Source organism: Rhinopithecus bieti, unplaced genomic scaffold (genome assembly GCF_001698545.2).
Source record: "Rhinopithecus bieti isolate Rb0 unplaced genomic scaffold, ASM169854v2 scaffold_5025, whole genome shotgun sequence".
NCBI classification, from domain to species: domain Eukaryota; kingdom Metazoa; phylum Chordata; class Mammalia; order Primates; family Cercopithecidae; genus Rhinopithecus; species Rhinopithecus bieti.
The window spans coordinates 264,249-288,617 of NW_016804637.1; the positions used below are offsets into that span (position 1 = coordinate 264,249).

At 55.3% G+C, this 24,369-nt stretch overlaps 3 protein-coding genes across 19 annotated transcripts in view; 1 reads left to right on the top strand and 2 right to left on the bottom strand.

The window, feature by feature from the left end:
• Nucleotides 1–1,542: 1,542 nt before the first annotated feature.
• PLPPR2 (phospholipid phosphatase related 2) lies at nucleotides 1,543–12,426 on the bottom strand. 3 transcript variants are annotated; one of them, XM_017869448.1, is made up of 10 exons: nucleotides 12,245–12,426; nucleotides 10,887–11,061; nucleotides 10,124–10,203; nucleotides 7,537–7,650; nucleotides 7,299–7,434; nucleotides 5,739–6,010; nucleotides 4,563–4,739; nucleotides 3,402–3,524; nucleotides 3,026–3,077; nucleotides 1,543–2,893 (listed from the first exon to the last, which is right to left on the bottom strand). In XM_017869448.1, the coding sequence occupies exons 3-10, from the start codon at nucleotides 10,187–10,189 to the stop codon at nucleotides 2,550–2,552; spliced, it is 1,284 nt and encodes a 427-aa protein (XP_017724937.1). In that variant the 5' UTR covers nucleotides 10,190–10,203; nucleotides 10,887–11,061; nucleotides 12,245–12,426; the 3' UTR covers nucleotides 1,543–2,549. The 3 variants fall into 3 exon arrangements, with proteins under 3 accessions (XP_017724937.1, XP_017724938.1, XP_017724936.1); XM_017869449.1 differs by having other exon boundaries at nucleotides 3,418–3,524; nucleotides 7,537–7,725; XM_017869447.1 differs by having other exon boundaries at nucleotides 7,537–7,725.
• Nucleotides 12,427–12,897: 471 nt separating this feature from the next.
• CCDC159 (coiled-coil domain containing 159) lies at nucleotides 12,898–22,646 on the bottom strand. Of its 12 annotated transcripts, XM_017869452.1 has the most exons (13): nucleotides 22,127–22,224; nucleotides 19,879–19,997; nucleotides 19,552–19,781; nucleotides 19,064–19,097; nucleotides 18,725–18,813; nucleotides 18,552–18,633; nucleotides 17,426–17,621; nucleotides 15,897–15,964; nucleotides 15,729–15,805; nucleotides 14,269–14,390; nucleotides 13,968–14,050; nucleotides 13,147–13,263; nucleotides 12,899–12,970 (listed from the first exon to the last, which is right to left on the bottom strand). In XM_017869452.1, exons 1-13 carry the CDS (start codon nucleotides 22,135–22,137, stop codon nucleotides 12,966–12,968), a joined length of 1,233 nt encoding a protein of 410 aa, XP_017724941.1. In that variant the 5' UTR covers nucleotides 22,138–22,224; the 3' UTR covers nucleotides 12,899–12,965. The 12 variants fall into 12 exon arrangements, 11 of the variants coding, with proteins under 11 accessions (XP_017724941.1, XP_017724949.1, XP_017724942.1 ...); XR_001884978.1 differs by lacking the exon at nucleotides 13,968–14,050 and having other exon boundaries at nucleotides 12,898–12,970; XM_017869460.1 differs by lacking the exons at nucleotides 19,552–19,781; nucleotides 19,879–19,997 and adding an exon at nucleotides 22,552–22,646 and having other exon boundaries at nucleotides 22,127–22,228.
• Nucleotides 22,243–24,369, top strand: part of TMEM205 (transmembrane protein 205) — a 4,191-nt gene continuing 2,064 nt past the window's right edge. Inside the window, exons 1-3 of one of the 4 annotated variants that reach the window (XM_017869465.1) lie at nucleotides 22,243–22,425; nucleotides 23,079–23,187; nucleotides 23,288–23,451. In XM_017869465.1, the coding sequence (XP_017724954.1) occupies nucleotides 23,088–23,187; nucleotides 23,288–23,451 (264 nt within the window). In that variant the 5' untranslated portion in view covers nucleotides 22,243–22,425; nucleotides 23,079–23,087. The other 3 variants (XM_017869462.1, XM_017869463.1, XM_017869464.1) reach the window with 3 other exon arrangements.

The window sequence follows — 24,369 nt, forward strand, 5'->3', positions numbered from 1 at the left end:
TTGGGAGGTTGAGGTGGGTGAACCACTTGAGCCCAGGAGTTCAAGATCAGCTGCGGCAACATGGCACAACCCCATCTCTATTAAAAAAAAATAGGCCAGGCGTGGTGGCTCATGCCTATAATCCCAGCACTTTGGAAAGCCGAGGTGGGTGGATCACAAGGTCAGGAGTTCGAGACCAGCCTGGCCAATATGGTCAAACCCCATAAAGTATTTGTCTACCAAAAATACAAAAATTAGCCAGGTGTGGTGGCAGGCGCCGGTAGTCCCAGCAACTAGGGAGGTGGAGGCACAAGAATTGCTTGAACTCAGGAGGCGGGGGTTGTGTGAACCGAGATCGTACCACTGTACTCCAGCCTGGCGACAGAGCAAAACTCCATCTCAAAACACAAGAAACACAAACACACACACAAAATAAAAATAAGGCCGGGCACAGTGGCTCACACCTGTAATCCCAACACTTTGAGAGGCCAAGGCAGGCGGATCACAAGGTGAGGAGATCGAGACCATCCTGGTTAACACTGTGAAACCCCATCTCTACTAAAAATACAAAAAATTAGCCAGGTGTGGTGGTGTGCACCTGTAGTCCCAGCTACTCAGGAGGCTGAGTGAGGCAGGAGAATCACTTGAAGCCGGGAGGTGGAGGTTGCAGTGAGCCGAGGTTGCGTCACTGCACTCCAGCCTGGGCAACAGAGTGAGATTCCATCTCAAAATAAATAATAAATAAGAAACGTATTTTTTAATAATTAGATAAATTTAATAGTAGTAGAGACATTTATTTTTAAATAATTTAACAAATAAGCCATCCTGTCTCCGGTATTTTGTTATGGCAGCTGGAACAGACTAAGACCATCTGGCACACAGTAGGGGTTCTACAGTGTTGCTGAATGAATGAATTAATTAATGAGAGAAGGGAAACAGACTCCCTTTTCCTGGTTCCTGGGTGACTCTAGGTCCCAAATGCCCTATCTGAAGACCCTCAGAGCCCCGATTGCAGGAGGGGTCCTGTGGCTCCCTCTCCCTGACTCTTTGAACATCCCCAGTATCTATCTGCTGAGTTCTCAGAGGGGTTGGGTCTTGGTGTAATCTCATACTCCGCACCCCTGCTCTCATCCATGCATCCAGGTGTTCAGCTTGGAGGTTCTTAGTGCCCCTCAGCATCCCCCATCCCTCTCAGGACCCCCAGGGTATCCTCACCCCATTCCTTGTGCCCTCTGTGCCCTGGTCTGAGACACACGGGGCATGTATGGCTCCTGATGTGGGTTTGTGTGCCTTGGTGGCTTGAGCGACTGTTTGCCTTTGACAGATGAAGAAACAAGGGCACAGAGAGGTGAATGAACTTTCCTGAGGCCACAGAGCCCAGAATGCTGAGCCAGGATTTCAGCCCAAGTCTCGAGCCCCATGAAACCGCACTGCCTCTCCACAATCGTCCTTAGATACACTGCAGCAGTACACCCACACCCAGCTCCACAGACATCCATAGACCCACGATGAAAGTCCTCCGCACCCCCCCACCACCCGAGGGAGGAAGGCAGGTGGCCAAACTTCTGTTACAAACAGGTCTTTATTAAAGATGAGAAGCCAGGTCTTTATTAAAGATGAGGAGGGGGCAGGAAAGGGGGGCAGTGCCTCCTCTACCCACTGCCTTTGCCTGCCGGGGGTGAGGGAGCCCCTCTGCTCCACCCATGCTCCCCATGATGGCACATCTGTATGAGGCTGAGGCATGGGGGGCAGTGTGAAGAACAGGGGCAGGTTCCAAGAAAAAAGAAAAAACCCTTCCCGCAGCCCTAATAAATAACAGAAGGGTTTGGGATGACCTGGGCACAGGCAAGGGGAGACACAGCACCCTGAACCCCAAAACCTCTGAAGTGGGGCGAGCCCTACTTAAGTAGGGGATTAGGAGGGAGTGGGTGAGAGGTGGAGAGGCCGCACACAGGGAGGGGCTAAGAGGAGAAGGGGTACCCCAAGGACCCTGCCATGGGGGAGCCTGCCCCCCACCCTACAGCTGGGCTCGCTGATTCTGAGAGAAGACTCAATGACAAACAATGACCTCATCTCCCTCCTCTCCTTTGCACATGCTTAGACACGGGCGGTCCCCCATTGACTGGAATCATGCCCACCCACTCTAGAAATTCTGGAAACCAAGGGCTCCTATTGGCTGTTCAGTTGCTCAACACTGGCTGGAGTTGCCCTCTTGCAGGAGGATTCTAAGAAGTGAGGGGAAAGCTCCCATTGGCTGGAGCCAACTCCTTTTGGTTAAAATTCTGAGAACCAAGGGTTCTCATTAGCCAGGCAATGGCCAATGGGGTCAAGCTCTGGCCCTTAAAAGGGCAATAGTAGGGGCAAGGGCCCACCTTCCATTTGTGCCCATCTGGATATCTCAGAGGGCCAGAGAGGCAGGTGTCTCCCAAATGTCCTTCCAGCCATCTTCTAATGTCTGGGTCTGGCTGGCTTGGGGGGCAGGGGACTTTGGCACTCACGTGGCACACGCACACACACGCGTGGCAGGGAAGAAGTGGGGACTGGGCAGATTCTGGGTGGGTGGTCGGGCCTCACAGCAGGTGGTCACGGCTGGCAAACAGGTAAGGGCTAAAGTTGTCCCGGTGGAAGGGGGAGGGATAGAGTCCACTCAGGGTGTACAGGTCCCGCAGCAGGGGTGTGGGCAGCAGCAGCTTCCGGCCACGTCCACCACCCCCGCCTGGCCCCCCAGGTCCAGGGGAGGAAGGCGAGGGGCCCTGGCTGGGGGTGGGCGCTGGCAGGGGTAGGGGCAGGGGCAAGGGCGTCGGCTCAGACCTCAATCGAGGGCGGGGCACACGGGGCGACGAACACATGGCTGGGGCCCTGGAGGACACACAGCTGGGGATCAGGTGGCCACGGCGGGCGCAGTTCTGCGACTCTGGTGGTCAGAAGCCAGATATCAGGGGATCAGAAAACTTGGGAGGCAGCATAAAAACCTAGGTGAGACCTCTGGGGCAGTAGCTGCCCACCTGGAAGTCCCCTGTTTAGCCCCCACTCCCCCAACACTCACTGGATGGGGTGAGCCGTGCCGGTGTCGAATGCGGCCTGCAGACCTCGGGTTCCTGAGACAAAGAGACAGAGGGAAGGGGCTAGTGGCCCCCTGGGCCCTACCGGCCACAGCCACAAGGAGCTCATCAGGTGAAGAACCCCATGGAAAAGACAACCACAGTTCTCATGATTAACCGTGTCCCCTTGGGAAGAAGACGGGGGTGCTCCCTTTCATTCTTTGGGGCTGTCCCCCCAGGACCTGTGTCCACAGAGATGGGTGATCCCTCCACTTCCCCATGGTTCTGAGACCCCCACCTCTTGCCTGACTTCCTTCCTGCCTCCTTGGCCCCCTCCACCCACCACCCTCTCCAGCCGGGAGCAGCCCCGGCCCCCCTTACCTGGGCCACACTTAACTTTTCGAGGGGGCTGTCCACGGTGGGGGCTTGGCCCAGGTCCTCCCAGGGAGAGAGCCTTCGGCCAGAGGGTGGCCGGCTCTGAAAGTTGTGCACAACGCAGGTGACCTGGAACAGAGGGAGAGGACAGTGTTGAGGCCTGGGGTCAGTCACATAGGAGCTATGGAAATACCATCCCCATTTTCCAATAAGGAAACTGAGGCTCAGGTTTTCAAAAACAGCTAATGCATAGTATGTGCTAGGCACTGTTGGTTCCATCTTACTATGAGGTAGGTGCAATTATTATTTATCCCACAGAGCCTGGACTAGGGTAAAGCAGGTAAGACCAAGTTGTACAGGGGCAGGGTTTAATTTTTTTTTATTTTTATTTATTTATTTTTTTTTTTGAGACAGAGTCAAACTCTGTCACCCAGGCTGGAGTGCAGTGGTGTGATCTCAGCTCACTGCAAACTCCACCTCCTGGGTTCAAGCCACTCTCCTGCCTCAGCCTTCCGAGTAGCTGGGACTACAGGTGTGCACCACCATTGCCAGCTATTTTTTGAGGCAGATTTTCACTCTTTCACCCAGGCTGGAGTGAAGTGGCACGATCTCGGCTCACTGCAACCTCCATCCCCTGGGTTCAAGCAATTCTTCTGCTTCAGCCTCCCGAGTAGCTGGGACTACAGGCTTGCACCACTACACCTGGCTAATTTTTGTATTTTTAGTAGAGATGGGGTTTCGCCATGTTGACCAGGCTGGTCTCGAACTCTTGGCCTCAAGTGATCCACCCACCTCAGCTTCCCAAAGTGCTGGGATTATAGGCGTGAGCCACTGCACCCAGTCTTGATTCGTCTTTGTTTAGAATTTTTATATTCTGTACATTATGATAGTTTTGTATTAACTTTGATTTTTTAAAATGTTTTGTTAAAATATTATTAATCTTGATTACTAAGTGTTTGGGCACCCTCTTAAAATTTGCATTCAAGGCCTTGACTCACCCTGATCCTGGTATCTCATTTCACAGATGAGAATATCCAGGAAGGGTCAGGTTAAGGGACTGGCCCAAGGTCACACAGTCCACACCCTTCTCCATCATGTGGTCCTGCTTCTTGGGTCAGAGAGCTGATGGGAAGGTTCCATGCTGGGAAGGTTGAGGAGGGGACTCACCAAAAAGGTGGCGATGGCCGCCCCTGTCAGGAAGCCAGCCAGCACGTCGGACCAGTGGTTTCGGTACTCAGCCACGCGGACCACGCCCACCAGGAAGGCCGGACACAGCAGGGCCAGGCAGAGCGAGGGTTTGACCAGGCGGGAGCCCTTCACGCGGAACACGAGAGTCACGTACATCTGCGGGGAGTCAGACTGGTCAGGGGACAAGTGGAGGCAAGTCGCTGAACCCAAGTGGACGCTCCTTTCTGAGCTAGAATGCATGGCCAGAGCGTTGGGGCTGGAGGATGTGGCCAGGGGTTCCAGGGATGGAGTCATGGACTCCCCAGTGGGCTTTTCCAGGGGGCGTGACTAAAACGTCAAAGGGGGGTGGGGGTCAGGGATTGAGGTCTTGGAGTCTCATGGGCACCACCTGCAGGGCTAGGTGTGGCCAGAGCTCCCAAGAGCAGAGGACAAGGTCTGGGGCCCAGATGTCCCTGGTCCGGAGTCGCAGATGAGGACAGACACTTCCTGGGTTAGGGCGTGGCCACAGAACCAGAGGGTGGAGTCAGGGCTAAGGGGGCAGGTCCAGGAGCTGTAGGAGGTGGAGCCCCTGACCCCCAGGGGACTACTGACAGGGTGGGAGCATAAACCCGGATGCCAGAAAAAAGAGTTGAAGCAACAGTGTGAGCAGGAAAAAGCAGAGGACAGAGTTAGAAATCCCAGAGCAGTTAAGAGCAAAGAGTGTGGCCAGGGCTACAACGGGAGAGAACAAGGTCCCAAGGAGAGGGGCAAGGGCTCCAGGAGGCCATCCCATCTACCCAGTCTCCCAGCTAATATCTAGCGCCTGTAGCATCCTGGGGGCCTGGCTAGGCTCTAGGGGTTCCGAGTCTTGCACATCAGGGATAGTGTCCTGATCCCATAGGGTGGAGCCAATAGCTTCTCTCGCTTTACTGGCTCAGGAGGCGTGGCCAGAGAGCAAGGGCCGGAGGCAATGGACAGCGATAGGCTCTGGCTGGGGGCGTGGCTAGGATCTGGGAGGAGGAACTAGAGTTTCCAACAGGCCGCTGCGTGGAGCGAGAGCTTCCAACAGCACCAGGGGCGTGGAAGAGCAGAGGATCCAGCTTTGGCGGCTTCCAGGCCACTGGGCGCTGTCCAGCCCGCACACCCATTTCCAACCCCGAAGCTCCCGAGGCTCACCGCCGTGTAGGTGACTGCGTAGGCGCAGAGGGCCGCGTCCTTGCAGGGGAAGGCGCGGCGCGCGGCGGCCACGAGGCTGGGGCTGCCAGCGCAGGCACCCTGGTCAGTGACAAAGCGGTCGGGACCTGGCCGATCCGGAGAAGGTGGCAGGCAGCCCAGGGCCGTGTAGTTGGGGCGGCACACGGACAGGAAGTGTGGCGTGGGATTGCCGGTCACCACCTGCCCCGCGTTGGCGAAGATGGTTGTGGTGAAGAGGCCAAAGGAGTAGACCCCTAGGGGTGGGATAGGGAAAGGGGTTCATGCGGCGGGCCCTGATGCTCCCACTGGTTCCATTGGGCCTTTTAGTTCCCTTTTCCTGTGACTGTCATTAAAGCACACTTGGGACCCCGTAGTTGTGCCAACATCCCCCTTCCTTAAGGACCACCATGAAGCCTCTCTGAGACCTCCTGCCCCCAGAGACCCTCATTATCTGGCCCCTGTCTTTCTAGGATTACCACTATGTCAGGGGTGGGTCCTCCCTTGGAGCCCCATTATAGCTGGGCTTGGACTTCCCAGCCAACCCAACACCATTACATCAGGATCCACCCCATGCCTAGGACGGCTAGGGAAAACCCTAATGGCATACCTGGGGCGCTTCCTGCCTGCCCTTAAACTGGCTACTACTGAGTTCATCACTCTCCTCCTGGGGCCACTAGTAAGTTAGAGCTGGGTCTCCCACCGTCTGCCCCTGGGACCACCATTATAGGTAAGCTCTGCCCCTCCCCCTTTCCCACAGCCACCACTTGAGGCTGGGACCCCATTTAAAGCACAGTCAGGGTCTCATCTCCCTACCCAGGGGCCCCAGGGTGTTTGTCCTGTGCCTGTGTCTCTCTTTTGTGCCTGAGACTCTCCTTGTGGCATTCTGGGACCCTCTTCCTACAGTTGCCATCATGGTTGGGTTAGGCCCCACCCATATCCCTAGAACCTCCGTTACATCTGGCCTGAGCCTAAGTCCCTTGTTGCTTCCTAACATCCCCACCATGGTAATTCCAGGTCCTCTTCCTTCCCTGCTGGAATTCTCTCTCTCTCTCTCTTTTTTTTTTTTTTTTTTTTTTTTTTAAAGAGGTGGGGTCTTGTTCAGTCTCCCAAGTAGCTGAGTCTCTGCCTCAGCCTCCCAAGTAGCTGAGATTACAGGTATGCACCACCATGCCCAGCTTTTCCCTGGAATTTTTTTTTTTTTTTTTTTTGAGACGGAGTTTCGCTCTTGTTGCCCAGGCTGGTGCAGTCTTGGCTCACTGCAACCTCTGCCTCCTGGGTTCAAGGATTACAGGCACCCGCCACCACGCCCAGCTAATTGTTTGTGTTTTTAGTAGAGACAGGGTTCCGCCATGTTGGTCAGGCTGGTCCTGAACTCCTGACCTCAGGTGATCGCCCACCTTGGCCTCCCAAAGTGCTGAGATTACAGACGTGAGCCACCACGCCCGGCCTGGAATTATGATGACTGTCAGGCCCATGACTCTTTCCTTCTATACCCACCTCCCGACCATTACCATGGGACTGACCCCAGGCCATATCTCTCACCCAGGAAGCGGACCAGCCTCCGCAGCGGGGGGCTGAAGCGACAGCAGGCCCCGGACACGATGGTGCTCTCCCCGATGACCGGGACGGCTGAAGGTGGTGCGGGGAAAAAGGCACGCGCCAGCTCCCCCAGCAGGATCTGTGGGTAAGACCAAGGTGGAGTCTTCCTGGCCTTCCAGCCCATCCCCTCACCCACCCTCACCTGGCCCACCTGCCTCCTAGGAAGTCTTCACTGTCTCACCGTGAGGGTGGGCCCAGCAGTGACCAGTGCGTAGATGAGCGCAGGAGGCACTCGGCTGGCAGCCTCAGGCCCTGGGTAGGGCTTGGCGTAGGTACTGTCATAGCAGAAGAATCCCTGGGTGTGCACAGGGAAGGTGTCCGTGAACTCCAAGCGGTAAGCAAGCAGGATCACGATGCCCAGCAGCACCGACTGCCACCAAGCCAGGGCGGGGAGAGGTGGTGGAGAGAGAAGAGAGAGGGTCAGGGCTCCAGCTGAGGCCACAGAGGCAGAGATACAGAGATGGAGAGACATGGGTTAGAGACAGAAACTAGAAGATGGAGAGAGACAGAGACAAGGGGGAGAGAGACTGAGAGAAATGGGGAAAGGAGGTGAGAGAAGGGTCAGGGCTTAGGAGAAACAGAAGGAGAAGGAGATAGAAACACAGAGGCCGTGTGCAGCGAGCAGCTCATGCCTGTAATTCCAGCATTTTGGGAGGCCGACACAGGAGGATCGCTTGAGCTCAGGAGTTTGAGATCAGCCTGGGCAACACAGCATGACCTCATCTCTGCACAACTATAGTCCCAGCTACTTGGGAGGCTGAGGAAGGAAGACTGCCTCAGCCCAGAGGGTTAAGGCTGCAGTGAGCCATGATGGCATCACTGCACTCCAGCCTGGGTGACAGAGGGAGACCCTGTCTCAGAAAAAATAAAGAAAGGAAAAGGGATGGCCGAAAGACAGAAAGAAAGAAAAAAAGAAAATAAAGAAACAGTGGTTCATGCTTGTAATCCCAGCACTTTGGGAGGCTGAGGCAGGTGGATGACCTGAGATCACGAGTTTGAGACCAGCCTGGCCAACATGACAAAACCCTGTCTCTACTAAAAATACAACAATTAGCCAGGCGTGGTGGTGGACACCTGTAATCCCAGCTACTCAGGAGGCTGGGGCAGGAGAATCACTTGAACCCGGGAGGCGGAGGTTGCAGTGAGCCAAGATCATGCCACTGCACTCCAGCCTGGGCAGCAGAGCAAGACTCCATCTCAAAAGAGAGAAAGAGAGAGAGAGAGGGAGAGAAGGAAGGAATGAAAAGAAAAAGAGAGAGAGAGAGGGAAACCAGGAAAGGAGGGGAGAAGAGGAGAAAAAAAGCAAGAGGAGAAAGAAGGGAGAGGAAAAGGGAAGGGAGTTGTAGAGAGAGTGAGAGAAGAGATGGGCATGGGGAGAGTGAGACTAGGGCCAAGGCTCAGATGAGAGACAGACAGACAGTGGGAGGTGGGGAGACCCTCCCACAAGGGAAGAAATCAGAGGAGTAGGGGTACCAGCAGCTACCACAGGTCTAACCCTCACTGTGGGCAGGGGGTCGTGCCAAGCTTTGCCCATGAATTAATACATTTTACCTTTAGAACAGCCCTAGGAGCCCGGACGTGGTGGCTCACACCTGTAATCCCAGCACTTTGGGAGGCTGAGGCAGGAGGATTGCTTGAGGTCAGGAGTTCTAGACAATCCTGGCCAACATGTCGAAATCCCATCTCTACCAAAAAGTACAAAAATTAGCTGGGCATAGGCTGGGCGCGGTGGCTCACGCCTGTAATCCCAGCACTTTGGGAGACTGAGGCGGCTGGATCACAAGGTCAGGAGTTCAAGATCAGCCTGGCCAATATGGTGAAACCCCATTTCTACTAAAACCTACAAAAATTAGCCAGGCGTGGTGGCATGCACCTGTGGTTCCAGCTACTCGGGATGCTGAGGCAGAAGAATGGCTTGAACCCGGGAGGTGGAGGCTGCAGTGAGCTGCGATTGCGTCACTGCACTCCAGCCTGGACAACAGGCGACACTCCATCTCAAAAAAAAAAAAAAAAAAAAAATTAGCTGGGCATGATGGCACACGCCTGTAGTCTCAGCTACTCGGGAGGCTGAGGTAGAATTGCTTGAGCCCAGGAGGTGGAGGTTGCAGTAAGCCGAGATTATGCCACTGCACTCCAGCCTAGGTGACAGAGTGAGACTCTATCTGAAAAAAAAAAAAAGGCTGGGCTCGGTGGCTCATGCCTGTAATCTCAGCACTTTGGGAGGCTGAGGTGGGTGGATCACCTGAGGTCTGGAGTTCAAGACCAGCCAGACCCACATGGAGAAACCCCATCTCTACCAAAAATACAAAATTAGCTGGGCTTGGTAGCGCATGCCTATAATCCCAGCTACTTGGGAAGGCTGAGGCAGGAGAATCGCTTGAACCTGGGAGGTGGAGGTTGCGGTGAGCCGAGATCGCGCCGTTGCACTCCAGCCTGGACAACAAGACCGAAACTCCATCTCAAAAAAAAAAAAAAAAAAAAAACAGCCCTAGGAGTTGGGACTCTGCTGATGCCCATTCTATGAATGAGGAAACTGAGGCTCAGGAGGGTACCTGTGGTGTCCAGCACCCTGCAGTGTGGATGGGGCAGAGAGGGATTGGACCCCGGGGAGTGGCACTTCTCAATCCAAGCTCATAACCACTTCTCAAGAGAAAGGGGACAGCAAGGGAGATCCCAGCGATGGAAAAGTGAGTACAGATAGGGAGACTGAGGTTGGACAGAGACAGAGGTAGGCACGCCCTCTCTGGGAGAGGTACGGGGGTCCTCACCTCCACGAAGACAAAGCAGGGGATGATGGAGAAACTCCTCTTCAGATGCGGTCTCCCTCCCGCCATGGTGAAGGCCAGGCCTGCAGAGGTGGGGAGGGAGTGGGAGTCCCGGGGTGTGCCTAGGGGAAGTCTCAGGTCATCAGGACCCTGGCTTCATCCCTGAGTCCTTTGGCCACACCCCTGGCCCTGAAGACCTGGGCAAGCCCTGACTCTGCCCCTTGAGCCTTCTGGCCACGCCTCTGCAATCCAGGTCCCGCCCTGTTGGTCCTGACCCTACTGGGGACACCTGCCTCCCCTGATACCACTCCCCGATATTCTACAGGGGTCCCCTTCCTCTAACAGCCTACATGGGAGGCTCTGACCCAATGCCTTTTAGGAGGTGGGCCTTTAGAAGAGACTCCCCAGCCTCATGGGAACCCCTCCCCCATGGCACTTAGAAGGGTCCCCACTAGTTTTTAGGGGACCCCATCCTGTTTCCCGAGGGGCTCCCCATCCCTACCAGACCCTTCCCCTGAGTCTCTTCCTCCATGGCCTCCACAGGGGCCCCTCTCTCTGTCCCCATGGGCTGTGGTGTTCGTGTCTGGTTGGGCTGATAGCCAAGCCCTCCTTCTCTGCCAGCTGCCTCTCCCTCCTTCCCCCTCTTCCCAGCCGGTCTGCCTCCCAGTTCTCCTCTTCCCTCCCCCAAGGCTATCCCCAGTCCCCAGCGCTTCAGGGATCAACACAGTCACACCTGCTTACACCCATTCTCCCAGCCCCATCTCACCTGTGAAAGCGCCCTATGGCTTCCCCCAGGCTGCATCCACGCCCGAAGACTCACAGCCGCTACTGGTGGCCAGCAGGGCAGGGATGGTCACCCCCATTGTGCAGATGTGGAAACCGAGGCCCAGGCAGGCGAGGGTAGGCACTCTGGGTCCAGCACCCCAACCACGACGCTCATTCTGCAGTGTGATATGGGGTGATGGTCGCCAGATACCCATAGTCACCCATGCTGTCACCCCTAGGAAGCACAACCCAGCTGCAGCCTCCATCCTGGCACCCCCCCCACACACACACACAAAACCATGGCATAGCGTTCACCCATCCCACAGTGAAGACCCAGCACCTGCCCACTTCCAGGCACTGTGCTGGGCGCCACTTTGCAGTGAACAAGAGGGGCCCCCTTGTTCAGACAGGTGTCCAACACACACGATACACGTCAGTGCATACTCACACACAGTGGGCTCACAGCCTGTCAGAGACACCCAGATACCACTCCCACCCAGGGCCAGAGAGGGACATATCAGGAGACCCTATACACATCACAGTCCCACACAAGCCCCCACGCCTCACTGTAGAGTCAGGGACCCACAGTCAGGCCTGCAACACACTTAAGAGTCACAGAAAAGAGTCACCGCACACAATGGGGGTCACAGAACCCATCACAGCGTCACACCCCCAATTACAAGGCACTCAGCGACAGCCACACACACACAGTCTCTTATTCACACCGACAGTCACAGGGGAGAGACACGGTGCCATCCACAACCACATGGCCACATCCATGGACCATGACACAGACTCACGCCACACGAGAAAGGCACAAGGCGCACGACCACAGCCACACACACATACACACCATCAGAATGAACACACAACAGCAGCCACACGATGACAGTCCTATGCACACAGCCACACGAACACACCAAGACAGTCACACACAGAGACAGCAGCCACACAGGGGGCCAATGGCAGCCACAGCACAGCCAGACACACACACACAAACCATCAGAGTGACACCCACAACGACAGCCGCACAATGACAGTGACACACACCCGCGGACCTCCCGAAGCCACACAATCCCAGTCATACAGCCACACGATGGCGGTTACACAACCACACACACACAATGACAACCATACACAATCACAGTTACCCACAGCCACCCTCACCACCAGTGCTGGGCTCCTCGGCCCGGGGTCCCCTCCCCCAGTCCCGTCCCCTCCCCCAGCTCGCCGCCTCCCCTCCCCCACCCCTCCCCGCGCTGGACCCAGAGGGACCCGACCCTCAGGAATCGGGGACCGACACCGAGGGTGGGAAGCCCACGGGAGGGGATGACGGGCGCCCCCAGCCCCTCCTCTCACCGCGTCGAGGCCACCGCCGCCTGAGCCCCCGCTCCGCCTAGACTGCCCCGGCGCGGCAGGATGGACAGACGGACTGCCGGCCAGGCTGGCAGACGCGGAGACCCAGACGCGGTCGGCCGGGCCGGGCCGCGCCGCGCAGACTCCGAGGTGGAGGGAGGGGCGGGGCCTCCGGGCGTCTCACTTGCATAGCCTCCGTAGGGCGGGGCCTCATTAGCGGGATGGGGCGGGGCCTCCGTGATCTTGGGGGCGGGGCGTGTTAGCATCGATTAGGGGAAGGAACCAAGAATGGAAGTAGAGAGGGAGGACCCTGGGGTGGGCGGGGCTCCGAGAGTAATAGGAGGGCGGGGCTTCAGAGCATGTCCCTGGGCCGCGCCCCTCCCTCGCTGGGCCTCAGTTTCCCCATTCGCCAGGGCCCCCCCAGAAAGGAAGGCTCTGTGGCCAGTGTGGAAGTCTGTCTGGCCGCTCGTATCTGGACAGAATGACTCCTTGCCTTATCATATATTAAATCTGGCTTCAAATGTCCCCTGATTCCAAGCCCACACATCCCGAATGACCCCTGGGGTCTTTACAGCCCTCCCCCCGACCAATGAGGAGTAAACTGGGAAGGCAGGGGGATTCCTAGGCACAGGAAGCAGCAGGACTAACAGTCCGGGCTAGAGGAGGGTTTCAGCTAGTTTATTTTCTCTCTGGAGGGGTCTTCAGGGAGAGCAGTCCCGGCTGCTCAAGCTGTGGAGAGAGAGGGTGGGTCAGGGCCTGGCCAGGTCCAGGGGACTCCGGGGCTGCAGGTCAGGGATCGCATGCCCAGATCGGGATCTGGGCCTGTTCCAAGGGTCTAAACCGTGGGAGTCAAGGGCAGGTCAGGAGGGAAATGGGTGGAGGCGGGGACTGGGGAGGATCTGCACCGGGTGGGAAGGAGCGACAGCTCTTGCTGAAAGGTGGCTGGGAGAGGTCCTGGTCAGAGTCGGAGTCAGAGTCCCAGGAGGGGAGTGGAGGGCTCAGGCACCGGTGCCCCTTGTGGCCTGCAGGAGGGATAGGTACCCTGAATGTGACCCTTGAGTAACCCCCAAACATAGGCCCTGTGTCCCTTCATAGTATACCTCAATGATACTTAAACCATGACCCCCAAGTCCCTTGAATGTGATCTAATGTGACACCAAATTATGACTTCAATGACCCTTGAATTTTACCTGACTGACACTTTTTTTTGAGATGGGGTCTCGCTCTGTTGCCCAGGCTGCAGTGCAGTGGTGCGATTATGGCTCACTGCAGCCTCGACCTCCCAGGCTCAAGCGGTCCTTCTTTCTCGGCCTCCTGAGTAGCTGAGACTATAGGCGTGCTCAGCTTCAGGTGCACCATCACCCAGCTAGTTTTTACATTTTTTGGAGAGATGGGGTCTCACTGTGTTGCCCAGGCTGGTCTCAAACTCCTAGACTCAAGTAATCCTCCCACCTTGGTCTCCCAAAATATTAGGATTACAGGCATGAGCCACTGCATGGAGTCCCCGTGGACTCCTATAAGATCCAAGTGACTCTGAATGTGACCATGAATGACTCCTGGATGAAACCTCCAGTGACTCCTTAATGTGACCTCAGAATACTACTTAATGTGGCCATAAAATAACACCCAACAGATGTGACTCCCAAATAGGCTCTCTGAACATAGTCACCCTGAGTGAAGCTAGACAATGACCTCCCACCCTTGAGCAATTCTCAGTCTCCCTCACCCCTGAGGCTCGAGGCCTTGGGACGGGCCCCCGAGCACATGGTGAGGCCATCTATGGAGTTCTGCAGCACGTGCACGGCAGACCTGCAGGAAGATGAGGAGCTGGGGGCCCTGGGAGACTCCAGACTGCTCAGGGTGTGGACAGCAGTAGGACTAAGGTTGGGGGCCGTGGTGGGGTGAGTCCTAGGGGTGAGGGAGGTCTGGACTCAGGTGGGCTCCAGATTCTGGTGGTCACTGCCAGATCCCGCTGGAGGAAGAGGTTCAGATGAGGGTTGGGGGTCAGACTGACGGCTGAGCATCACCATATATCACTCAGTTCCTTCTGGAGGTCATCCTTCCAGCAGCCACTGGCTCCCTGCGGTATCTCTTCAGTCTCCGGCCAGGCAGTTGTCTCATGACCCTGCTGCTTCATCTTAGTCAGGATCTGGGGTGGGGAGGGATGAGAGAACAGCAATCATAATAATAATGACAATAGCGCCGGGCACAGTGGCTCATGCCTGTAATCCCAGCACTTTGGGAGGCTGAGGCAGGCAGATCACGAGGTCAGGAGATTGAGACCATCCTGGCTAACATGGTGAAGCCCCATCTCTACTAAAAATACAAAAAGTTTGCTGGGTGTGGTGGTAGGCGCCTGTAATCCCAGCTACTCAGGAGGCTGAGGCAAGAAAATTGCTTGAACCCGGGAGGCGGAGGTTGCAGTGAGTTGAGATTGCACCATTGCACTCCAGCCTGGGTGACAAGCACGAAACTCCATCTCAAAAAACAAAACAAAATAAATAATGATGACAATAGTAAAAGGTGACTGCTCTATAGCACTTATTATATGCCAGGCTGCATTCAAGTGCATAATACTCAGCTAATACAGACACCTGATCAGGTAGGGATGAGTGGGGTTTTTTGGTTTTGTTTTTGTTTTTTGTCTTTTTTCGAGACAGGGTCTCACTCTGTCACCCAGGCTGGAGTGCAGTGGTACTATCAGGGCTCAATGCACCCTGAACCTCTAAGGCTCGAGCGACCCCCCTACCTCAGCCTTCTGAGTAGCCAGGTCTACAGGCGTGTGCCACCACGTCCTCTTGTTTCATTGTTTTGTTTGGTTTTTGTTTTTGTTTTGTTTTGTTTTGTTTTTTTGTAGAGACAGGGTTTTGCCATGTTGCCTAGGCTGGTCTTCAACTTCTGGGCTCAAGCAGTCCACCCACCTCAGCCTCCCAAAGTGCTGAGATAACAGGCATGAGCCACAGCACCCAACAGGATGAATTTTCTTTTTCTTTTTCTTTTTTTTTAAGATGGAGTTTCGCTCTTTTTGCCCAGGGTGGAGTGCAATGGCATGATTTTGGCTCACTGTAACCTCCGCCTCTTGGGTTCAAGCGATTCTCCATCCTCAGTCTCCTGAGTAGCTGGGATTACAGGCACACGCCACCATACCCGGATAATTTTTGTATTTTTGTTAGAGACAGGGTTTCATCATGTTGGCCAGGCTGGTCTCGAACTTCTGACCTCGGGTGAGCCACCCACTTCAGTCTCCCAAAGTGCTGGGATTACAGGCATGAGCCACTGCGCCCAGCCAAGATGAGTTATTATTACACCCATTATATAGATGAGGAAACTGAGGCTCAGAGAGATCAAGTGACTTGCCCACAGTCACACAGCAGTGAGTGGCAGAGCTGAGATTTGACCCCGGCTCCAATCTCATGGTGGAAGCTGGCTGAAATCCCCATCCCTCTGTCTCCCACTCCTCCCCAGGGTCCCCATCTTCTGCACTCACTTTGCGGCATTTCACCTGCGTTTTCTGCATTTTCTGAATGTTCACCAGGTTCTCTGAGATCTCATCCTCCTGTGCCTCTGTGGTGGAGGGAGGGGGCTCAGGGGGACAGGGGCTGAAGAAGGAACCCCACCACCCACCCGCCACCGGATGTGGGCTCCAGGCACTCACGGAGCTTCTGATAGATGAAGGTCACCTCCTCCCGCACCAGTTCCAGCTCCTCCCACAGGAACTTCTTGCTGAGGGGACAGTGCAGCCTAGACCTGCACTCCCTGCCTGGCCCCTGACCTCCCATGCCCCTATCTGTCCCTCCCTCCACCTATCCTCCCAAGTTCTGTCCCCTCCCACACCTCCTTGCCCTTTTTCCCTCCCCTTCTACAATCCCCCTACCCTCATCCCCATCCTCTCCTTCTGATCCCCAGCCTCCCATTCTCTTAGCCTCTCCCACCCCACTCAGCCTCCTATCACCTGGCCTCCACCCCCCCCACCTCCTGTCCCCAACTTTCTACACCACCAGCCTCCTGTCCTCTCAGTCTTTCCTGCCATCCCCTTTCTGATCCCCTGGCCTTTTTTTTTTCTTTTTTTGAGACGGAGTCTGGCTACTTGCCCTTTTTCCCTCCCCTTCTACAATCCCCCTACCCTCATCCCCATCCTCTCCTTCTGATCCCCAGCCTCCCATTCTCTTAGCCTCTCCCACCCCACTCAGCCTCCTATCACCTGGCCTCCACCCCCCCCACCTCCTGTCCCCAACTTTCTACACCACCAGCCTCCTGTCCTCTCAGTCTTTCCTGCCATCCCCCTTTCTGATCCCCTGGCCTTTTTTTTTTTCTTTTTTTGAGACGGAGTCTGGCTATGTCGCCCAGGCTGGAGTGCAGTGGCTGGATCTCAGCTCACTGCAAGCTCCGCCTCCCGGGTTTACGCCATTCTCCTGCCTCAGCCTCCCGAGTAGCTGGGACTATAGGCGCCCGCCACCTTGCCCGGCCTGTTTTTTGTATTTTTTAGTAGAGACAGGGTTTCACCGTGCTAGCCAGGATGGTCTCGATCTCCTGACCTCGTGATCCGCCCGTCTCAGCCTCCCAAAGTGCTGGGATTACAGGCTTGAGCCACTGCGCCCGGCCCCCCTGGCCTCTTTTTCCATCCCACCTCCAGCTTTCTGTCTGCTCTGCCTTCTGGCCTCTCAGTTTCCCACTCCCCCGCCCCCACAAGCCACCTGTCTCCCCTGAGCCTCTCCTCCTCTCCTTTTTTTTTTTTTTTTTTTTTGGACAGAGTCTTGCTCTGCTGCCCAGGCGCCCAGGCTGGAGTGCAGTGGTGCGATCTCGGCTCACTGCAACCTCTGCCTCCTGGGTTCCAGTGATTCTCCTGCTTCAGCTTCCCAAGTATCTGGAATTACAGGCACCCGCCACCATGCCCGACTAATTTTTGTATTTTTAGTAGAGATGGGGTTTCACCATGTTGGCCAGGCTGGTCTCGAACTCCTGACCTCAAGTGATCCGCCCATCTTAGCTTCCCAAAGTGCTGGGATTACAGGCATGAACCACCACACCCGGCCTCATCCCCTCTTCTTGTTCCTCAGGCTTTCCACCATCCCTCAGTTCCCCTCCCCCAGGCATCTGCCATTTCTCCCATCCTGCCTCCATTCCCCAGTTCTGGGTCTCCCTTCCCTCCCATGGACTCCAGGCTGCCCTCCCGCCATCCCCCACCTGTCCTGGATCTCCTGGGCCAGCAGCTGCAGGCAGCGAGTGGTGCGGGCCCGCTGCACCTCCTCAGTGTCACGCAGGGTCTTCTCCAGCCCCTGCAGGCCTTGGGCCAGGGCCCCATACAGCTCCTGCTGGCCCTGCTCCATGCCCCTCTTGTGCCTCTCCTTCTCTCCCTGGCGGCCTGTGGGGCTCAGCACCTCTGCAGAGAGTGTGGGACCCTGACTGAGCCCTGATCCCACCCAGAACCCAGCTTGTCCTAATCTTGACCCAGAACCCAGACTCTCCCAATTTCTCTCACCCTGGCCTGGCCCAGCTGATCCCAAGAGGACCAGCTTCCAGCCTGACTTTTTTTTTTTTTTTTTGAGACGGAGTCTTGCTTTGTCTCCCAGGCTGGAGTGCAGTGGTGTGATGTCATTTCGGCTTACTGCAACCTCCGCCTCCCAGAAAGCAATTCTCCTTTCTCAGCCTCCTAAGTGGCTGGGACTACAGGTGCACGCCACCATGCCTGGCTAATTTTTGTATTTTTAGTAGAGATGGGGTTTCACCATATTGGTCAGTCTGGTCTCGAACTCCTGACCTCAGGTGATCCTTCTGTCTTGGCCTCCCAAAGTGCTGGGATTACAGCCGTGAGTGACCACACTCGGCCTTTTTTCTTTCTTTCTTTCTTTTTTTTTTTTTGAGATAGAGTCTCGCTCTGTCGCCCAGGCTGGAGTGCAGTGGCCGAATCTCAGCTCACTGCAAGCTCTGCCTCCCGGGTTTACACCATTCTCCTGCCTCAGCCCCTGAGTAGCTGGGACTACAGGCGCCCGCCACCTCGCCCAGCTAGTTTTTTTGTATTTTTCAGTAGAAACGGGGTTTCACCGTGTTAGCCACGATGGTCTCCATCTCCTGACCTCGTGATCCGCCCGTCTCGGCCTCCCAAAGTGCTGGGATTGCAGGCTTGAGCCACCGCACCGGGCCTCTTTTTTTTTTTTTTAAGTAGATATGGGGTTTCACCATGTTGCCCAGGCTGGTCTCAAACTCCTGACCTCAAGTGATTCACCCTCTTTGGCCTCCGCAAATGCTGGGATTACAGGCGTGAGCCACCATGCCTGGCCTAGCCTGACCTTGATTTCTGGCCAGTCCTCACCTTCAAGCTGCTGAATCTTGATTTGCTGCAAGCAGCTCTCCTTCTCCAACATGGTCACTGAGTGGTTCAGGAACTCGAAAGCCTGGGGGAAAGAGGTCAGCCTTGGGGTGGGAGGAAGGAGGGGAGGGCAAGGAGAAAGAGAGGTTGCTGGGGGCAGGGCCAAGGTGGTTCACCTTGGTCTGGGCCTGTAGCTGGCTCTTGAGTGACTCAAGTTCACATCGCAGGAGCTTCTGGGAGTCGGGAATCATCACAATGGTCTTGGCTGTGGGCAGAGGACAGGGTGAACCAGGGCTGTAAGGGGTAGGGTCTGGGGCAAGGGCAGGGCAGAGGTCAGCAGAGGCTCAGAGTAGCTGTAGGAACAGGGTGTAAGATATGGAACAGGGGCCCACTCAGTCTTGGGCAGGAGTGAATGGCTGACCATGGCAGGGGGTCAGCTGATGCTGGGGCAGAGGGTAGAGGTGGAAACCAGCAGATCTTCCCCATACAGTTTCGTTGGAAAGGAGATTTCTCACCTTTGACTTTGGAGGAGCTGGTCTCCAAGGGCTTCTAGGGAAGAGAGATGAGATGGGAGTAGAAATTTGTCCCTGAGCTGCCTCCTTGCTAACCTCAACCCAGTTTGGAGGGCTGGACAAAAGTTGGATGTCCTCAGTTCTGGGTGTCCCAAACCACAAGTACAAGCAAAGCTCCACTCCGGGCATATTCATGCACCTCCCCCTTGGGCTACACACGCTCAGAAGTGCACTTATGTGGCTGAGAGACAATCACAGTCAAATCTCCATGGAAGACACACAGCCACACTCTTTCTTTCCATCCATTCCTTCCTCCATTCAAGACTTGCTTAGTGAGGGCCTGCTGAGTGCCGGGCGCTGTTCTAGGTGCTGAAGAAACACAGCGGGTGTGTTCATGGGGGTCCCTCTGCCTTACAGCCCCTTCCCTAAGCCCCACAGCAGTAGATTACAGTGGTTTTTGGCATTTAAGGGGTTTCCTGGGTGGGGGTGACCTTAGCTATGTTGTGATGCCTCTTCAAAACGTCCTGGTCATTACAGCACTCCTTCTGCAGGTCTGGATTGCGGGAGGGGGCAGCCTCATGTGGCGGAGGCCCCGAGCCCCACCCTGGCCTGCAGTCTGCACTCTTCACTGTGTCCCCAGAAGCAGGACATCCCAAGGTCTCTGGCTCTGGGGTCCTGGACCAGTGAGCTGTACGCTCCAGAGCCTTGTCCGAGGAAGAGCCTAGGGGTAAGGGCTTCCTTGAGGGACAATGCAGGGCACTCCTCACATTCCCAGCCCCTTCCAGTGTCCCCAGCCCTATGGCAGTCCCCCAACGAACCCCAGTACTTGTCACACTTCACGTTAGCAGGCAAACACACGCTGGAGGGTGAGGGAGGTGAGCAGAGGCAGGACACAGAGTAGTCAGGGTCCCGGGGTAGGCCGGCCAAAAGAGGGTCACTGTGAGTAGGGAAGCAGGGGCTGCTTTGAGATAACTCCCCATGTCCCCAGTGCCCCCAGATCCTCCCTGACATGCCAGAGAGGCCTCAGCCCTAAACTCAAGGCTTCTCAGTTATGGTAGGAGCCAAAGCTGGATGAAAGATGATCCCAAGGCTAGGCGCAGCCAGCAGTGGTGGCTCATGCCTGTCATCCCAGCACTTCGGGAGGCTAAGGCGGGAGGACAACTTGAGGTCAGGAGTTCAAGACCAGTGTGGCCAACATGGTGAAACCACGTTTCTACTAAAAATACAAAAACTAGCTGGGCGTGGCGATGGGCGCCTGTAATCCCAGCTACTCAGGAGGCTGAGGCAGGAGAATCACTTGAACCCGGGAGGCGGAGGTTGCAGTGAGCCGAGATTACACCACTGCACTCCAGCCTCGGCAACAGAGGGAGACTCGGTCTCCAGAAATAAAAAACAACAAAAAAAGATTATCCCAGCCCCCAAGGTTTGGGCTGGGCAGTGAGAAGGACCCAGAAGGCCTCAAAGAAAAAAATCAGGCCTCAGAAGAGTTCAAAGAAAAAAGGGACCTTGACATTGGCTTAAAGGAAGGGCTTTCCTGGCAGGCAACAGCATGTGCAAAAGCTTGGAGGTGTGGAACCACATGCTCTATGCTGGTAAATTCATGATGGCTGAATCGAGATCCAAGAGGAAGCAGCAGGAGGTTAGCAGAGCAGCTCCAGTAAAGTATCCATGGCCAAGCCAGGAACTTGGACCTGGCCCCACAGGTGAATGCCAGCCATAGAGTGTGAGCAGGAGAGGCAGGGCATATCTATTCAATAGATGTTAGCTGAATTGGGGCCCAGGCCTGTGCTAGAAGAGGCTGGGAACGGCTGGGAACAGAAGACAGCTGAGCTCTGGGTCTCACTTCCGACTCCCCTCCCCCTCTAGTATAGCCAGATATGGCACAGATGGAGATATCTGGGGCAGGTCTGCCTGGAGGAATTTCCAGGTGAAAGGCACCTTGCCCTGAGTCACACTCAGTCTCTTCCCCCAAATCCTCTAGACCTTTCTCTTCTGTCGCCCTTGCCAGGCCCTCTGCCTGATTCAGTTGACCTGGAAGACTCCTACACGCTCTTCAAAACTCTACTTAGGCTGGGCGTGGTGGCTCACACCTGTAATCCTAGCACTTTGGGAGGCCAAGGCAGGTGGATCACCTGAAGTCAGGAGTTCAAGACCAGCCTGACCAATATGGTGAAACCCCATCTCTACTAAAAATACAAAATTAGCCAGGTGTGGTGGCGCATGCCTGTAATCTCAGCTACTTGGGAGGCTGAGGCAAGAGAGTCGCTTGAACCTCGGAGGCGGAGGTTGCAGTGAGCCGAGATTACACCACTGCACTCCAGCATGGGCAACAGAGTGAGACTCTGTCTCAAACACAAACAAACAAAAAACTATTCAGCATATCTTCGGTAAAATCTTCCTTAATCCTTTTTTAGGCTCCTATTTTCTGAGCACCTAATTGAGTGCCGGGCATCCCCTAAGCATTCACTAGATCTTGACACACACCCCGTGATGCACACGTTTTTCTTCTGCCTGAAATGTCCTAAGCTGCCCCTCCGAGAGTCACTGCCTCAGGAAGGTCCTCACTTCCAGGGGCAGCAGAGTATGATGGTTAAGCAGGGAAACTCTCCAGCTAGATGGCCTAGGTTCAGATCCTAGCTCTGTCCCTTCAAGCTGTGTAATACTGGTCTCGTTACTGAACCGCTCCCTGCCTCAGTGTCCCCAACTATAAAAACGAGATGTCATAATATTCACCTTACTGGGATGTTGTGATTAAATAAATTAATCCATGCCAGTGCCTGGTATAGAGTAATGGGAAGTTGTGTCTGCTCTGGAATGTCACGCTGAGAACCTGGGACTTAGGGACCATAGGAAGCCTGGGAGGCTTGCAGGGGAAAAGGAGAGGCATTTGGGAGCCAGCTTAGGTCCCCAGTCGTGCCTCCTCTCTCCCGGTCCCATCCGGTTGTTGCTTCCGCGTCCCTCCTGGGAGAATTATTTAGGGACGGGGGCGGGGTCATCATCCTGGCTCCGCCCCCTGGGTTGTGAATTCTGCACCCGCCAGGCTCCAGAACCCCACCTACCACATACCACCTGTTCATGCTCTCCCATCAGGGACCACGAAGCCAGTCCTCAGCCGTGACGGTGAAGTTTGATCCCGCGGGGACACCATCGCATTAAAACGCTCAGAGGCTGAAGGAGTCACAGAGAGGGGTGTGGCCGGCATTTTAGTTCCGCCCCTGCCAGAGTAGCTGAAGGCCTCATTGGCGCCTTCACGCTTCAGCAGCGCTTAGTAGCCGCGGTGTAATTGGATAAAAGCCCGTGGAGGGGGTGGGATCCCAGGGGGTGATTCTACGATTAGTCAATACCCAAGAGGGCGGGATAGAAAGGTGCAGATCTACGATCCGATTGGTTTCGGGCTCAGCTGGGAGGCGGGACGAATTCTTGGGGGAAACCCACGAGGGGACGCGGCGGAGGAGGGTCGCTGTCCACCCGGGGGCGTGGGAGTGAGGTACCGAATTCAGCCCATTTGGCCCCGACGTCTCTGTTCTCGGAATCCGGGTGCTGCGGGTTGAGGTCTTGGTTCCTAACGGTGGGATCGGTGTCCTCGGGATGAGATTTGGGGTTTCCTCGGGGTTTTCGGGATCTTCACCTAATATCCGGGATTATTTTATGAGAAGAGTGGTCTTGGATGTCAGAACTGGATCCCTGGGGTGATGTTTGGGAATTAGTGGAGTGATCTCTGAAGACCTAGGGCTATGAGCTGGAGCTGCTGGGGCTGAAATTTGGGGGCCTCTGAAGTGTCATGGAGATTGAGGTCCAGAGAGCCTGAGATCTTGAGGGCTGACATTTGGAGAGATGGGGTCGAGGGTTGTTTTTGGGCCTTGACTGCTTTGGGCCTTTCTCACTCTCATTCCTGAGCTGCTTTGCCAGAATCTCTGCTGGATTGGCCGTAACCCTGTCCCCGAGCGGGTTCACAGGGTCTGAAGGCCACGCACGAGGCAAAGGTAAAGTTCTGAGCCACCCGGTGCCTCCTTCCCAGGACTGCAAGATGGAGGAAGGCGGGAACCTAGGAGGCCTGATTAAGATGGTCCATCTACTGGTCTTGTCAGGTGCCTGGGGCATGCAAATGTGGGTGACCTTCGTCTCAGGTAGGGACCCTCAGCTTGGATGTTATGGGTACCTGGGGTGGGGACAGAAATAAGAGGGCAGTAAGTGCTCTAACACCACTATGGTCCCCATACCCTGCAGGCTTCCTGCTTTTCCGAGGCCTTCCCCGACATACCTTCGGACTAGTGCAGAGCAAACTCTTCCCCTTCTACTTCCACATCTCCATGGGCTGTGCTTTCATCAACCTCTGCATCTTGGCTTCACAGCATGCCTGGGCTCAGCTCACATTCTGGGAGGCCAGCCAGGTACGTGACTTTGAGTGCCACTGCCCTCTGGAGACTTATTCCCAGGACCCCAATAAGCGCCTATGGCTACACCTTTTCCAGGAAAAAAAAAAAAAAGTCCAGGCATGGTGGCTCACACCTGTAATCCCAGCACTTTGGGAGGCCGAGGTGGGTGGATCACAAGGTCAGGAGTTCAAGACCAGCCTGACCAACATGGTGAAACCCTATCTCTACTAAAAATACAAAAAAATTAGCCAGGCATGGTGGTGTGCACCTGTAATCCCAGCTACTCAGGAGGCTGAGGCAGGAGAATTGCTTGAACCTGGGAGGCAGAGGTTGCAGCGAGCCAAGATCACGCCACTGCAATCCAGCCTGGGTGACAAAGCAAGACTCTGTCTCCAAAAAAAAAAAAAGGAAAGGAGAGGAGAGGAAAGGAGAAGGGAGAGGAAGGGAGGGGAGAGGAGGGGAGCCCCTTCTTCCTGGTAGATACAAAGCTGGGCTCTGGATACCTTTGAGCAGTGCACAGCCTGTACAACAGTCCCCAGCAGCCCTGTCTATCCCCCAGCATCTCCCCGCTAGCTGCTGTTCCCTCTCCTCCCGCTGGCTGGGCCTGCTGCCAAGCTGTGGTGACTCAGCTTAGCTGGTACATTGACCCCAGTTTATTGTTTAAAAACCAGCCCAACCGGGAATTTACGGTTTCCTACCGCCTTCCACACATTTTTCTGGCCACAAGGCAAGAAACTATCTCTGCATCTCAGATTTCTCTACTCTGGCCTTCCCTTGCCTGCGTTATGTTCCATAGATGTGGGAAAGTGAGATCTGACAGGTGTTTCAAGAATAATCTCATAGAGACAGGAGGGGATTATGGGTAATTAGAACTTCACAGATTTTTTTTTTCTTTCTTTTTTTTTTTTTTTTTTTTTTTTTTTTTTTTTTTTT

Bases quoted from the DNA above. Each gene is read 5' to 3' on its own strand.
- PLPPR2 (XM_017869447.1), bottom strand. From the start codon at position 10,189: ATGGCGGGAGGGAGACCGCATCTGAAGAGGAGTTTCTCCATCATCCCC. The intron at 3,525-4,562 runs GTGAGTCCCCTC...CCTCTGTTCCAG, and splicing joins CGGCCATCGCCACCTTTTTG to GTCACCTGCGTTGTGCACAA. The intron at 2,894-3,025 runs GTGAGTGTTGGG...TCTGACCACCAG, and splicing joins GGCACGGCTCACCCCATCCA to AGTCGCAGAACTGCGCCCGC.
- CCDC159 (XM_017869450.1), bottom strand. The intron at 19,098-19,551 runs GTCACCCCCACC...TCTCTTCCCTAG, and splicing joins GGCATCACAACATAGCTAAG to AAGCCCTTGGAGACCAGCTC. The intron at 17,622-18,551 runs GTGAGGACTGGC...CACTCTCTGCAG, and splicing joins CAAGATTCAGCAGCTTGAAG to AGGTGCTGAGCCCCACAGGC.